This window comes from Mauremys reevesii, linkage group 1 (genome assembly GCF_016161935.1).
Source record: "Mauremys reevesii isolate NIE-2019 linkage group 1, ASM1616193v1, whole genome shotgun sequence".
In the NCBI taxonomy this organism is placed as follows: domain Eukaryota; kingdom Metazoa; phylum Chordata; order Testudines; family Geoemydidae; genus Mauremys; species Mauremys reevesii.
The window spans coordinates 28456659-28471665 of record NC_052623.1 but is presented as its reverse complement, the minus strand read 5'-3'; the positions used below and the strand labels follow the sequence as shown (position 1 = coordinate 28471665).

The 15007-nt window shown below is 45.3% G+C and overlaps 1 protein-coding gene across 4 annotated transcripts in view; it reads right to left on the bottom strand.

The window, feature by feature from the left end:
- Window positions 1-15007, bottom strand: part of TMEM135 (transmembrane protein 135) — a 368165-nt gene that overhangs the window by 96450 nt on the left and 256708 nt on the right. For 3 of the 4 annotated variants that reach the window (XM_039504347.1, XM_039504345.1, XM_039504348.1), the window contains 2 exons: window positions 2774-2809; window positions 2618-2664 (listed from right to left, as the gene is read on the bottom strand). In XM_039504347.1, coding sequence (XP_039360281.1) covers window positions 2618-2664; window positions 2774-2809 — 83 coding nt within the window. The remainder of the gene's footprint in view (window positions 1-2617; window positions 2665-2773; window positions 2810-15007) is intronic. The other variant, XM_039504346.1, reaches the window with a different exon arrangement.

Sequence of the window (15007 nt, the reverse complement as noted above, 5' to 3'; positions counted from 1 at the left end):
TTTGGGTGTCCCCATGTTGGATTAGATATTTTCTGGGAATCTGTTGGAGATATTCCAAGTTGAGCTCCTGCTGGATTTGTTTGTCACCAGGAACAGGAGATTTGTTTGTGACCACGAATAGCATGCAGTAAAAGTCCCTGGGGTCTATTGCCCAACTCTGCACCAGATGACAGAAAGTTTAATGACTATTCTCCATGTGATTTGTCTTCTTTTCTTCCTGTGACAGCCCTTGTAGCCCTCTACACAAAGCTCCCTCCAGAGGCTCCTGGGAAAAGGAGCTTGGGGGTTGAAAGATTTATCGCTGATGGGTGACAGGACACGGTCCTGAGCGAAGGTCCTATCTGGGAACAGAGGGATTCTGCTGCAGTTATTAGGCTAACAATTTTCTCCCTTGTTGCAAACCTGACTCCAGGCCTGCAGATCCAGAGCATACTCTGAAGTCGACTGCTGCATGGGATTTCCCATTTGGGCCAGGTTAATTGAGAAAAAAGACTGGGAGAGACCCTGGTTCAAGAGAAGAAAAAAGGTATGGGCTTGAGGGCCCATTACTGAATTCACTCTTATCCTCAGAAACAGAACTGAGACCAACATCCTCCATCTGTAGTCTTATTTGTAGAGAATGGAAATATGGTGTAGCTGTACTTAGATCATGGCTGGAATCATGGCCAACATTTGGGCACCACCTTTCTCTTTTCTTTGAAGGTACTCTGTCTGACCCCTTATTGAATTGTCCTGGCTCCCCGTCTAGCTCCTCAGGGTTGCCCTTCCATTGCAGTCATTTTTGAGGAGGCAGGAAGTCTGTTCTGCAGAAAGGGAGAGACATTGTGAACCACGCCCCACAGGATTCTCCTCTGAGGGACCTTTGACTGCACAAGGCTCTAAAATCTACATCCCTCACTATGTGTGGTGCAGTGAGGTCATTGCAGACCTTCTGGGTTTATCTTTCAGCCACACTGCACAAAGGACAGCAGTACTTTCTCGGAAGAATCTTCTGGCCATGGTCTAAGATAGGTTATTCTACCAGTTGGATCACAGAATGGCAATTCATATGTTACTATAGCATGAACAGAGACAGTAAAATGTCCTGATGCTGCCTCATTAGTATGCTTCAATCCTGTCCTGATGTGACTGTGCTACTAGAAGAGAGAAGGTGGTTTTGGTATCCATCCAAGGGACTCTCAAAGCAGTGGTATTACAGAATGACACATTCAGTGATGTCTTTGATTAAGCAAGAATTTATTAGAGTATTTCACAGAGAACAAAGAGAATTTTTAAATGGCAACATACAATATATTGCTGTGCTAAATGCCCTACATAAGCTGGTTAATGTGCTGTACTAAGTTTTCATTTTACCTTTTAATTTCCCCTTTAAATCACTGGTTCACCACCACAGAAACAAACAAATAATTAGCAACTTTTAAAATAACCAGCATTCAAAACTTTCACAAAATTACCCAGCATTTTAGATTTTCTTATAAGAATTCCTCCAGACAGGTGTCTAGTATCAACATTACAAGTGAAATCCCCCAGGCCATTCATATGCTGCCATAACACAACTCAGGAGAGCAGCACATAACAAAACAAAGAGATGCCTGCCAATTTCAGAATCTTAATGGGTGGTGGATGAGGAAAGGAATGCTTTTTAGAAGCTTTTACAATGATGTTTCCCCCCTCCACAGTATATTCTCAGCCAATATTTATAAGTGATTGAATGGCTATGTAATTATGAAAAATAAAACAAAACAAAAAACACAGTTGCAAAACTCCAGGACCTCTACCAGAAAATTCTAACACAAAGGTTGTAGGTATATGTTATTTTAAGGAACGACTACCCAAGTATAGGGATGGAATGACTTTAGGAAACTGATATTTAAAATTCAAGCACTGAAAAATTACACGTTTTTAATATGCATTTCTTACAAACTAAGAAAAAGAACATTTTAAAATGAGTTTCTAACCCAAACCACACACTGCATATTTTTTAAAAGAATACAAATTGATATATAATAATAAAATATGTAAAAACAAATTAAAAAGCAGCTACACTCCAATTAAAAATAGGCACACCAAATAGGGACACCTGCACTCCAAAGATATTTTACAATCACTTCTTTTATTGTGATTTTACAGTTACTGAAATGATCAGTATACATGCTGTATATATTAGTTCATATGCTCCTAATATTTACTTATAAAGAATAACGACTATCTTCCTAGCAGTAAACCATTCAGAACAACTGGGATGGAATATAGAGGTTTCGTACCTACAATGGCTGCCTTAGCACAGTTTTCATTAGTTTAAATAAGTTCCACAGCTATTTATCTGCATGTGTGTATGTGTGTGTGTATATATACACACACACACATATACATTTTACACATAGATACATACCTCATAAACTCACTTTTCTTCTAAATTCTTTGGATAATTTGTCTTCATGCACCATTAAGTTTTGGAACTAACAGCAGCAAGTGGCACTAAGACCTATCCAGTAGACTTGCTCCAGGAATATATTAGGTGGTGGTATCTTGAGCTCAGAATTAAATGAGTTAGTGGACAATTTTCTGTTTCAAGTAATCCTTTAATATTAATAGAAATACTAGTAATATAACATACCTGAAAAAGAACATGAACAGAGCAGCTGTGATGCAGAACAAAAGGACCTATAAGAAGGAGAAAGAACATTATTACATAAGAAGGTTAGACTAACTCTATATCTAAATCTGTTTAGGATCAGGGGAGGCCTCACAGACATTAGAATGTGAAGTTTACCTTCATTTTCCATGTTGAATGGGCCTGATCCAAAGCCTATTGAAGTCAACAGAAATAATTATCATTTCAGTAGGCTTTTAGTTCAGGCCCTGTATAAATGAATCAATAAAAATATAAAACCTAGGGTCAGGATGGTGCAATGACAAAAACAGCAAAGCAGGCAGAGTTTGAAATAGTGCGAGATTCATTTCCTTCATGTAACGTTTTACATAACCAACCATAGGATGAAATGTTTTACAATTCACTCAAATGGAAGGATACCAAGGTTGTATGGAACAGAGATAAATTTAGCTCTGTGGGGGACAGCTGAGCAGAATATTTTTTTTACTGGTCTGAGAACATCACCTTCAAGACCACCCTAGGAATAGGAATTTGGAACTTTTATCATTTCATTTTTAGTGTTTTCCATTTGGAAATAATACAGAGCACAGTATATACAGTGTAATTATTCAGACATATCTTACAAATACTTACAGGCAACTTTCCCCCTTTTTAAAGTACCCTAATGTAAATATACTGTAGAGCTAAAGGCTAGAAGACTCTATAAGGAAAGACTAAATAAAACTGAAATGGTAACATGAGGGGAGAAAGTGAATGCTTATCATTAAATTATTGTAGGCCTTTCACAAGTGACCTGATAAGTTTGCTTATTGCTCCTCTTATTTTCTCCATCAGGGACATTCTAGACGACTCTTTAAGATAGTCAGCACAGGAAGGAAAAATATCTAATTTCCATCTGAGTGTCCACTAAGACAGGAATGTTGACCTTTTAGTATAGCACAATTCACAGTTATTTTTAGCATTTAATGAACTTTAGTGGGAACACTTGAGATTTGGCATTTAGAACTGTTACCAGTCTTTTCTACATGACAGAGATACGGTTTCCAAACTTTCACTATGCTAATATAGCATTTTTTATTTTTAAAGTGCTTTACAAACATAACTTTTACTATTATTCAGACAAATTGGATTTACGGAGGAACTTATTAGCAAGTTTCCAAACATTTTTCTTTTGTTTCCTTTTAAAGGTTGTCAGAAGCAGCACACAATATTCAGGATTGCCTTTTAGACATTCAAAGCAAAATTCTTGGTCCATGGAAGTCAATGGCAAAACTCCCATTGGCTGCAACGGGACTAAGATTTCACCACAGAAGAGGGATTTTCTCCCATCCGCTGTCACTGTAAAAGGGCCAGTTGAGTCCCATGTCCAGCCAGGGAAGAATTCCTCCTAGTGTAGGCTTTGGACAAAGCAGCTTACACTGTTCTATGAGTCTCCTGCCACAAGCCCCAGCATTGGAGGCATGTCATGGGCACAGGCAAGGTTGCGGTATATGCTGAAGGCAGGGCTGCATTACACAGTGCTGTGGGGAACCAGGGCAACATTATCAACCATAGGAAGCTGTAACTTAGGCAGGGCTGTCTACAATACTCTGGAGCCCTCACAGGTCCCTGCAATTGCCCACAATTGGGAGGACATAAAAATGGCTTAGTTCCCTGTGCCTCCTAGGGATGCAAGTTTTGTTCTGTGCCTCTGCACTCCAGGAACTTCTGGCCTCTTCTGGATTGCAAACTTCTTGTAAGGACTCAAACACTGCCGATGGCTGCCGTTTAAAAACAAGTAAACTTAGAGAGAATATTATGTTGGGACACAATGTTATCCAAAAGATATGGACAAATTGCAGGGATTTCAGAAGGGAGCTATGTAGGGTGACCATATGTCCTGTTTTGGCCAGGACAGTCCCTTTTTTAGACCCTGTCCCGGCTGCCCCAACTTTTTTGACAAAACTGAGCATTTCTCCTGTTTGTTCTGCAGGATGCAGAGGAACATGTATGAGATGGGGGAGGGGGCGAGTGACAATGCCAGCCCTGCAGTGGAGGGTGCGGGAGGGGGAGCGTCTCAGGCTGACCTGCCCTGCATGCAGGGAGGAGGGGGGGCATTGAGAAGCCAAGTGCACGGGCAGGTGGGTGCTGGGGGGGTGGGACTCGGACCATCAGCTCTGTGTATGGGCTTGGACGATCAGCCCCATGTGCAGGGGGAAGGGGTTTTCGGGGTGGGAGGGGGATCGCGGGTAGACAGCGGGGGGGGGGGGGTGCGGGCGAGAGCTCAGGCCAGCCCCGGGGTGTCCTATTTTTCCTTTGAGAAAATATGGTCACCCTAGAGCTATGAATATTTTCAAGAAGCAAGAGAAGAGGTTGAAAGAGCTAAATAAGAGGGAGAATAGTGAGTTAGGGTGCTGCATGGAGGTACAAAAGACCTTTTCTGTAACTGGTGTTCTTCAAGATGCGTTGCTCATGTCTGTTCTACAATAGGTGTGCATGCTCGCCACGTGCACCGGTGCCGGAAGTTTTTTCCCTAGCAGTACCCATAGGGGAGCACCCTAGCGATCCCCAGAGTGGCACCGTTATGGTGCGGTATAAGGAGTGCTGCGCACTCCCCCCATCCTCAGTTCCTTCTTGCCAGACAACTCTGACGGAGGAGAAGGAGGGCGGGATGTGGAATAGACATGAGCAACGCATCTCAAAGAATACCAGTTACGGAAAAGGTAACTGTCTTTTCTTCTTTGATTGATTGCTCATGTGTATTCCACAATAGATGATTCCAAGCTATATCTGTTGGAGGTGGGAAGGAGTTCACAAACTCATGGGACGGAGAATGGCCCTGCCGAACCCAGCGCCTTCCCTGATCAGAGAGACAATTGCAAAATGCGAGGTGAACGTGTGAACTGAAGACCACGTGGCAGCCCTACAAATGTCCTGAATGGGGACACGGGCCAAAAAGGCAGCCGACAAGGCCTGCACCCTAGTCATAGAATCATAGAATCTCAGGGTTGGAAGGGACCTCAGGAGGTCATCTAGTCCAACCCCCTGCTCAAAGCAGGACCAAACCCAACTAAATCATCCCAGCCAGGGCTTTGTCAAGCCTGACCTTAAAAACCTCTAAGGAAGGAGATTCCACCACCTCCCTAGGTAACCCATTCCAGTTCTTCACCACCCTACTAGTGAAAAAGTTTTTCCTAATATCCAACCTAAACCTCCCCCTCTGCAACTTGAGACCATTACTCCTTGTTCTGTCATCTTCTACCACTGAGAACAGTCTAGATCCATCCTCTTTGGAACCCCCTTTCAGGTAGTTGAAAGCAGCTATCAAATCCCCCCTCATTCTTCTCTTCTGCAGGCTAAACAATCCCAGTCGAGTGCGCCTTCACAGTTGGTGGTGGAGGGATTCCCGCCAGGTCGTTAACAAGTACAGATGCACGAGGTGATCCATTTGGAGAGCCGCTGAATGGAGATCGGCCAACCCTTCATGCACTCGGCTAAAGCGATGAACAGTTACGAGGACTTTCTGAACGGCTTAATCCGCTCCAAGTAAAAAGCCAGAGCCTGTCTCACATCCAGCGTGTGGAGGCGGCGCTCATCACTGGACGCATGGAGCTTGGGGCAGAGGACCAGCAGAAAAATGTCCTGACCCATGTGACAGGTGGAGACCACCTTCGGGAGGAACGAAGGGTGTGGGCGGAGCTGGACCTTATCTTTATGAAACACTGTGTATGGGGGCTTGGAGGTCAGGGCCCCGAGTTCTGAGATCTGCCTAGCCGACATGATCGCAACCAGGAAGGCTACCTTCCACGAGAGCTGTGACCAGGAGCACATGGCTAGAGGCACAAACGGGGGTCCCGTGAGATGGGCCAACACCAGGTTTAGGTCCCACTGCAGGACTGGGGGCCTAACATACGGGAATAGACGATCCAACCCCTTAAGGAATTGGCCAGTCATAGCATGGGAGAATACCGTGTGGCCCTGCACCGGCGGATGGAAGGCCGATATGGCCACCAGTGCACCTTGACCGCCCAGATAAACTTTATGTGTTGTACTGGGACTAATGTGGACTTGGTGTTGTTCACCAACAGGCCCAAAGTGGTGCACATGGACAGAAGGAGCGCCACGTGATCCAGCACCTGCGACCGGGAGCTGCCCTTGACCAACCAGTTGTCCAGATAGGGGAAGATCTAGACCTCCCCAGCACCTAAGGTAGGCCGCCGCCACCGACATACACTTTGTGAATACCCTGGGAGCAGTAGACAGGCCAAACTCATAGACTCATAGACTTTAAGGTCAGAAGGGACCATTATGATCATCTAGTCTGACCTCCTGCACAACGCAGGCCACAGAATCTCACTCACCCACTCCTGGAACAAACCCCTAACCTAGGTCTGAGTTACTGAAGTCCTCAAATCGTGGTTTAAAGATCTCAAGGTGCAGAGAATCCTCCAGCAAGTGACCTGTGCCCCACCCTGCAGAGGAAGGCGAAAAACCTCCAGGGCCTCTGCCAATCTGCCCTGGAGGAAAATTCCTTCCCGACCCCAAATATGGCAATCAGTTAAACCCTGAGCATGTGGGCAATAGTCACCAGCCAGACACCCAGGAAAGAATTCTCTTTAGTAACTCAGATCCCATCCCATCTAACATCCCATCACAGATCATTGGGCATATTTACCTGCTAATAATCAAATATCAATTAATTGCCAAAATTAGGCTATCCCGTCATACCATTCCCTCCATAAACTTATCAAGCTTAGTCTTGAAGCCAAATATGTCTTTTGCCCCCACTACTCCCCTTGGAAGGCTGTTCCAGAACTTCACTCCTCTAATGGTTAGAAACCTTCGTCTAATTTCAAAGTCTAAACTTCCTAGTGTCCAGTTTATATCCATTTGTTCTTGTGTCCACATTGGTATTAAGCTTAAATAATTCCTCTCCCTCCCTGATATTTATCCCTCTGATATATTTATAAAGAGCAACCATATCTCCCCTCAGCCTTCTTTTGGTTAGGCTAAACAAGCCAAGCTCTTTCAGTCTCCTTTCATAAGACAGGTTTTCCAGTCCTCGGATCATCCTAGTAGCCCTTCTCTGTACCTGTTCCAGTTTGAATTCATTCTTCTTAAACATGGGAGACCAGAACTGCACACAATATTCCAGATGAGGTCTCACCAGTGCCTTGTATAACGGTATTAACACCTTCTTATCTTTACTGGAAATACCTCGCCTGATGCATCCCAAGACCGCATTAGCTTTTTTAACAGCCATATCACATTGGCGGCTCAGTTATCCTGTGATCAACCAATACTCCGAGGTCCTTCTCTGATGTGTCCCCAATTCATAACCAAAATTCTTGTTATTAATCCCTAAATGCATGACCTTGCACTTTTGACTATTAAATTTCATCCTATTACTATTACTCCAGTTTACAAGGTCATCCAGATCTTCCTGTATGATATCCCGGTCCTTCTCTGTATTAGCAATACCTCCCAGCTTTGTGTCATCTGCAGACTTTATTAGCACATTCCCACTTTTTGTGCCAAGGTCAGTAATAAAAAGGTTAAATAAGATTGGTCCCAAAACCGATCCCTGAGGAACTCCACTAGTAACCTCCTTCCAGCCTGACAGTTCACCTTTCAGTATAACCCATTGTAGTCTCCCCTTTAACCAGTTCCTTATCCACCTTTCAATTTTCATTTTGATTCCCATCTTTTCCAATTTAACTAATCCTCACATGGAACCGTATCAAATGCCTTACTGAAATCGAGGTAAATTAGATCCACTGCATTTCCTTTGTCTAAAAAATCTGTTACCTTCTCAAAGAAGGAAATCAGGTTGGTTTGGCACAATCTACCTTTTGTAAAACCATGTTGTATTTTGTCCCAATTACCACTGACTTCAATGTCCTTAACTACTTTCTCCTTCAAATTTTTTTCCAAGACCTTGCATACTATAGATGTCAAACTAACAGGCCTATAGTTACTCGGATCACTTTTTTCTTTCTTAAAAATAGTAACTGTTAGCAATTCTCCAGTCATACGGTACAACCCTTGAGTTTACTGATTCATTAAAAATTCTTGCTAATGGGCTTGCAATTTCATCTGCCAGTTCCTTTAATATTCTTTGATGAAAATTATCTGGGCACCCCAATTTAGTCCCATTAAGCTGTTCGAATTTGGTAGTGTTCCTGCCCCACTGTGAAATGGAGGAAGTATCTATGCTCCTCGAATATATCAATGTGGAAGTACACGTCCTGCAGATCGAGGGTGGTGTACCAGTCCCCGAGATCCAGGGAGGGGATGATGGAGGCCAGGGAGACCATGTGGAACTTGAGCTTCACCATGTATTGGTTCAGGCCTCGCAGGTCCAAGATGGGCCTGAGCCCCCCTTTGGCCTCCAGGATAAGGAAATAGTGGGAGTAGTACTCCTTGTCTTTGAACTCACCAGGTACTGCTTCCACTGCTCCTAGGCCAAGGAGCCACCCCACCTCCTGCTCGAGCAGAGCCTCATGCAAGGGGTCCCCCAGGAGGGACAGGGGCAGGGGGCGGTGGTGGTTGGGCTGGGAGGAAGTAAACTGGAGGGTGTAGCCCTGGGAGATGGTGTTGAGGACCCATCGGTTCAAGGTCAGCTGCAACCACTCCAGGGGGAAAGCACACAACCAACTGGAGAAGGGAAGCTTTATTGAGGGTGGACCCCAGTGAGAACTGGCGGGGTGCCCCCAGGTGTCCTGTCAAAACTGCCTTTTCCCTGCTTGCTTGCCCTTGGAGGACCCAGGATATGGGGGTGGGGGGACGACAGGCTGAGACTGCCTTTGTGGGCATCTCTTATAGTGCCGTGACTTTGACTGGGTGGCCTGCGCAGGAGTCTACTGCGGCTTGAACTTAGGTTTACCCAGAGCCGGAACATAGAGACCCAAAGTCTGGAGACTCGTGCGGGAGTCTTTCAAGCCACACAGCTTTGTATCCATTTGTTCTGCAAACTGAGCTTTGCAGTCATAATGGGAGGTCCTGCAGGGAGGTCTGCACCTTACTGGACAGCCCAGAGAGCGGGAGCCATGACGCCCTTCTCATGGACACCGTGGAGGCCCTAGACCGTGTGGCCACGTCCGCTGCATCCGAAGCTGCCTGCAGGGTTGCCCTGGCAGCTGCTGTGCCCTCCTCCACCAGCACTTTGAACTCCTTCCTATTGCGCTCCTGGAGGGAGTCCTCGAACTTGGGCAGGGAGCCCCACAGATTGAACTCATACCGGCCCAGGGGAGCCTGGTAGTTCACCACCTGTAACTGGACGCTCAAGGACCAATACATTTTCTTCCAAATGAGTCCAGCCTCCTTGAATCTTTATTTTTCAGGGTAGGGGCTGGTTGGCCCTGCCGTTACCTGTGGTTGACCGATTTGACCACCAGGGAGTTAGAAGCAAGGTGGGTGTATAAGTATTCATGCCCCTTGGTGGGTACAAAATACTTGCGTTCCACTCTCTTAGAGATGGGGGCCAAGGAGGCCAGGGTTTGCCACAGGGCATTTGAAATTTTCACCACCCCTTCGTGGAGAGGCAAGGCCACCCTGCCCAGTGCCGAGGAGAACAGTACATTAAAGAGAGTCCGAGGGCTCTTCCAGCTCCTCTGCCTGGAGGTGGAGGCTTGATTACACCCTTTTTAAGAGCTTTTGGTGGGCCCTAAAGTCCGCCTGCGGAACGGAGGGAAGAAGGGCCATAATCGCCTCCTGCGGGAAGGGTGAGGAAGCCGGCGCGGTACTTTGTTTGTCCACTGGCACCGGAGGGTCCACCACCTGGTCGGTCTCTGGGCACGGAGCTGAGGATGTATGTCCCACCAACTCCTTCCTCAGAGGTCGGGAAAGGGAGGCTGATGGTCGTTCTGAGGCCCCGGCCACTGAGCAAGCCCCCACTGGGGCTGCGTTGGGGCCACGGTGCCCACTGGTACCATTGGGTCGGCCACAGGGCCGGGTGCCACCGCACCTGCTGTGGCACCGGTGGAGCTGGCTGTTCGGCCTGGCTTTCCTGGCTCATTGATGGAAAATTACAAAGGGATGACATACAACCCGCCGCTGTTTCTGGACTGGGAGGAGCGGCGGCGCCAGGAGCAATGCCGACCACGGGACCGCGATCCCTTAAGAACATAAGAACGGCAATACTGGGTTAGACCAAAGGTCCATCCAGCCCGGTATCCTGTCTATCAACAGTGGCCAATGCCAGGTACCCCAGAGGGAGTGAACCTAACAGGCAATAATCAAGTGATCTCTCTCCTGCCATCCATCTCCACCCTCTGACAAACAGAGGCTAGGGACACCATTCCTTAGCCCACCTTGCCAATAGCCACTAATGGACTCAACCTCCATGAATTTACCTAGTTCTCTTTTAAACTCTGTTATAGTCCTAGCCTTCACAACCTCCTCAGGCAAGGAGTTCCACAGGTTGACTGTGCGCTGTGTGAAGAAGAACTTCCTTTTGTTTTAAATCTGTTGCCCATTAATTTCATTTGGTGGCCCCTAGTTCTTATATTATGGGAACAAGTAAATACCTTTTCCTTATTCACTTTCTCCACACCACTCATGATTTTATATACCTCTATCATATCCCTCCTTAGTCTCCTCTTTTCCAAGCTGAAAAGTCCTAGTCTCTTTAATCTCTCCTCATATGGGACTCATTCCAAACCCCCTAATCATTTTAGTTGCCCTTTTCTGAACTTTTTCTAATGCCAGTATATCTTTTTTGAGATGAGGAGACCACATCTGTGCGCAGTATTCAAGACGTGGGCATATCAAGGATTTATGTAAGGGAAATAAGATATTCTCCGTCTTATTCTCTATCCCTTTTTGAATGATTGCTAACATCCTGTTTGCTTTTTTTGTCTGCGTGGATGTCTTCAGAGAACTATCCACGATGACTCCAAGATCTCTTTCCTGATTAGTTGTAGCTCCCGACATGGAGGACCGGTACTGTCAGTAACAGCTGCTCCGCGATCGGTTCCGGTGGGCGGACCCACGACGGTGAAATGCCAGCGATCGACGCCCAGGGCTGCAGAGGCGGTGCTGTGGCGGGGTCCTGGAGCACGATGACGAACAGGAACGATATCAACATTTGTGCCGTGACTGGCTGCGATAGCCCCTCTGAGACGAGGACCTTTGGCGTCATCTGCTTCGGTCCCATCAGTGTTCGCTCCTCAAGGCGGAGTGGTGCCAAGAGTCTCAGTCAGACAGAACCCAACCTGACAGCCTGGTGGGCGTCAAGGGCGATCCATGTGGACTTTGCCCTGAATGGACTCTGGGCGGCGAACAGCGTCAGGAACGTTCCCTCGACCGAGACTGAACCGGGGGCGACTGTGGAGATCCCAGCGGCGGCTTGCCTCTGGAGCGCGGGGCTGACATCGGCGGTGCTCCTGGTATCGGCATGGACATAACATCCCGGGCTGCCTGCAGGGCCTTTGGTGTGGAGGGCATCTGGACATCCGGGAAGGCCTGCTCTGAATAGGCCGGGCTATTCTGCTCGACTTGAGTCGAGGTCAGTGGGGATCGAGGACTGCCCAACATGGGTTTAGCCTCTGTCCTGGGTTTACCCTGTGCCACGGCGAAGAAGTCTTCTTCCTAGCCTTCTTGGCGTGCCCCGTGGACGGGGAGCGATGCCGACTAGTCGATGGCGCCCAAGGGTCGCCGCGCATCGACACCGTGGTGCCTGGTGCTGACTCAGAGTGGCGCTCCAGAACCAGGGTCAGCGCCCACTCCATCAGAATAGCTCAGCGCCTGATGTCCCTTTCTCTCTTGGTCCAAGGCTAAAACGACTTGCAAATCTTGCAGCGATCGCTGAGATGGGTTTCCCCCAAACAGCATAAACAGTCCACGTATGGATCACTCACTGGCATAGATCGCCTACAAGTGTCGCACGACTTAAAACCTGGGGAACAGGGCATGACCTGGCCCAGGTGCTCTAGCTAAACTAAATTAACTACAGGTACCATACGAACAAGCAGTTTTGGGGATGAGCTACAGCAAAACTGGAGCAGAGCAGATCCAAAGCTCCGTCACTGGAGGCAAGAAGGAACTGAGGGTGGGGGGAGCGCGCCATGGAGGCGCCATTCCAGGGGTCACTAGGGGAAAATCTTCCGGCACTAGTGCACATGGCAAGCACGCACACCTATTGTGGAATACACATGAGCAATCACTCGAAGAACTAGAAGAATGTGATAAAACTTAAAAAGGAGAAAATTAAGCTGAATATCAGGAAAAACTGAAATCTACTAAGCTCTGGAAAAGGGAAGTCATGCAGTCCCCACTGCTTGGGACTTCTATCAATTAGCCCGGCCAAGATACTGTAAAATGTAGAGTAGTGAGCTATCTTCTAACGTATTAGTCTTCTTCTCTAATTTGCGTTATTACTTTGTTTGGGTTGTGTTCTTAAATAAAGAATTTGTACCACATCTCAAGTCACACTGTCAGTAAAACAGTGTGGTAAAAGGAGGAGGATTTGTTTCAGTTTCGTAACTAGCCTGCTCAAACCAGAAGCATACTTACATTTATGACTAAAGTACTTCATTTCTGCAGTTAATGAAACTACTGTTGCACATATAAACACTGCACTTCTGGTGAGTACCTGCTCCTTCCCCCAGCATATTTTCACTGCTACCTCTCGGCATAGTCCCATACAGGATTTCCATCCACATGTGCTGTCACAGTTGTAGCTCAGCATGCTGGCAAAAGTTAATTATTTTGTTTTAGCAGCAGTGATGATATTGGCAGCAGTTCAGTTTGTTACAAGGTCGGTTTGATCCCAAACAGCCAACTGGGGAGCATGTCATTAGATAAAGACTGCTGTTCAGATGTATCATCTAGAAGTACTCTGCTGATTTTAGATTAAAATATCATTGTTGATATTTCACTGACCATTTATACTGAAATTCTGTGGTGAAATTACTTCAAATAAATGTAAAGTCCCCTTTATGAAAATCTGCTTCTAGGTCACCTCCACGTCGTATTCTGTTCTAATCTAATCTTTACAGTTTGCTAGCTTCATAAAGTAAACTCCTCTCTCATTACCACACTCACCTTGGGAAATAAGCACAAAGTGACGCAAAAGAGATTAAATTACACCTTAATATAAAGCAGTTGGGAGACAAAGTAAAACACCCTTAATTCACAAGAAATATTGTAATACTTAGGTAACTGAAGTCAATACCCAATTTATTATGCAACCAAGCTATAACCTGATGGGTCAGATCTTTCCCCTATTCATTTGAAATATAGTTACAAAGAGGAGCCTTCTTTTGAAGGCTAAACTTCTGTGCAAAGTAGTTTATGATGCAAATACCAAAACAGACAGTAAGAACTTCCTCCAATTTTACAGAAATAGTTTGCATGAATCAGTTGGTAATAGACTTACAGTAAGGAGGAAATCCTGGCCTTATTGAAATTGGTGGCAAAACTCCCACTGACTACAATAGTGACAGATTTCACACTAAATCTTAAATATGCTGTTAATTAAGAGGACATCATCAACTCAAAAATCACACTGTGTGAAAACATATCTATTAATGATTTTAGTAACATGGGAAGATTAACACAAGGAATTGGAGAAAAAAATGTCTTTTTGTTTGTTTACTTTGTGTTTAATTGATTTCATTGATCCTGATCCCAATGAAGTTATTCAAATAAGTAAATATGATTCAGCCTAAGGGTTACAAAGTCAGGCCCTTAGTTTCACTTGTTTGTGAGCATTGGGGGACAGAAAATTATTTTTTAAAACAGGAAAGGTAAAAAAAACCCTGAAATTGACAAGGGAACTATAGTAGGACAGGCATCCCCCGAAACTACTTTTAATTATTTCTTTAAAAAAAAAGGTGACTAGATTTCAAGATCATTGTGTCCTATTCATGTGTTTTATCTCTGCACATGCACTTAGAAATATTTGATAAACACATTTTATAAATGTTAGATTACATTTTATACATAAGCTGATTGTATTTTAAAAGTTTCCTTCATTTTGTGAACAAACAAAACAAGGAAACAGTTGTGGGACTGCAAAATGAGCTATGCCCACACACACAGATGCCTGAAGTAACCTCTAAACCACAAGGGAAAAAATTGGTTTTAGAATATTATTTAAAATAACAAACACCTCTCTGGATACTGTTTTTAAGGGAAAGATGTGGGAATTAAATCAAAACACATGGCATCCCCGAATAAAATGGATGAAAAACTCTTCCAACTTATACAGTTTGGTTATGACCAGAGTCATAGATTGCCTAGGATTCAGCAAAAAGAGCAAATCCATGTTCATATATCCACAGCTACCACAACATTAATAATTTCAACTGGAGTGATTCAGGGCTGCAAACATTAACCAATGTTTTATGCCTGAGCAATTGGAATGTTTACAGTAAGATGACAAAGTCTCACACATAAGGTAACCCCAAG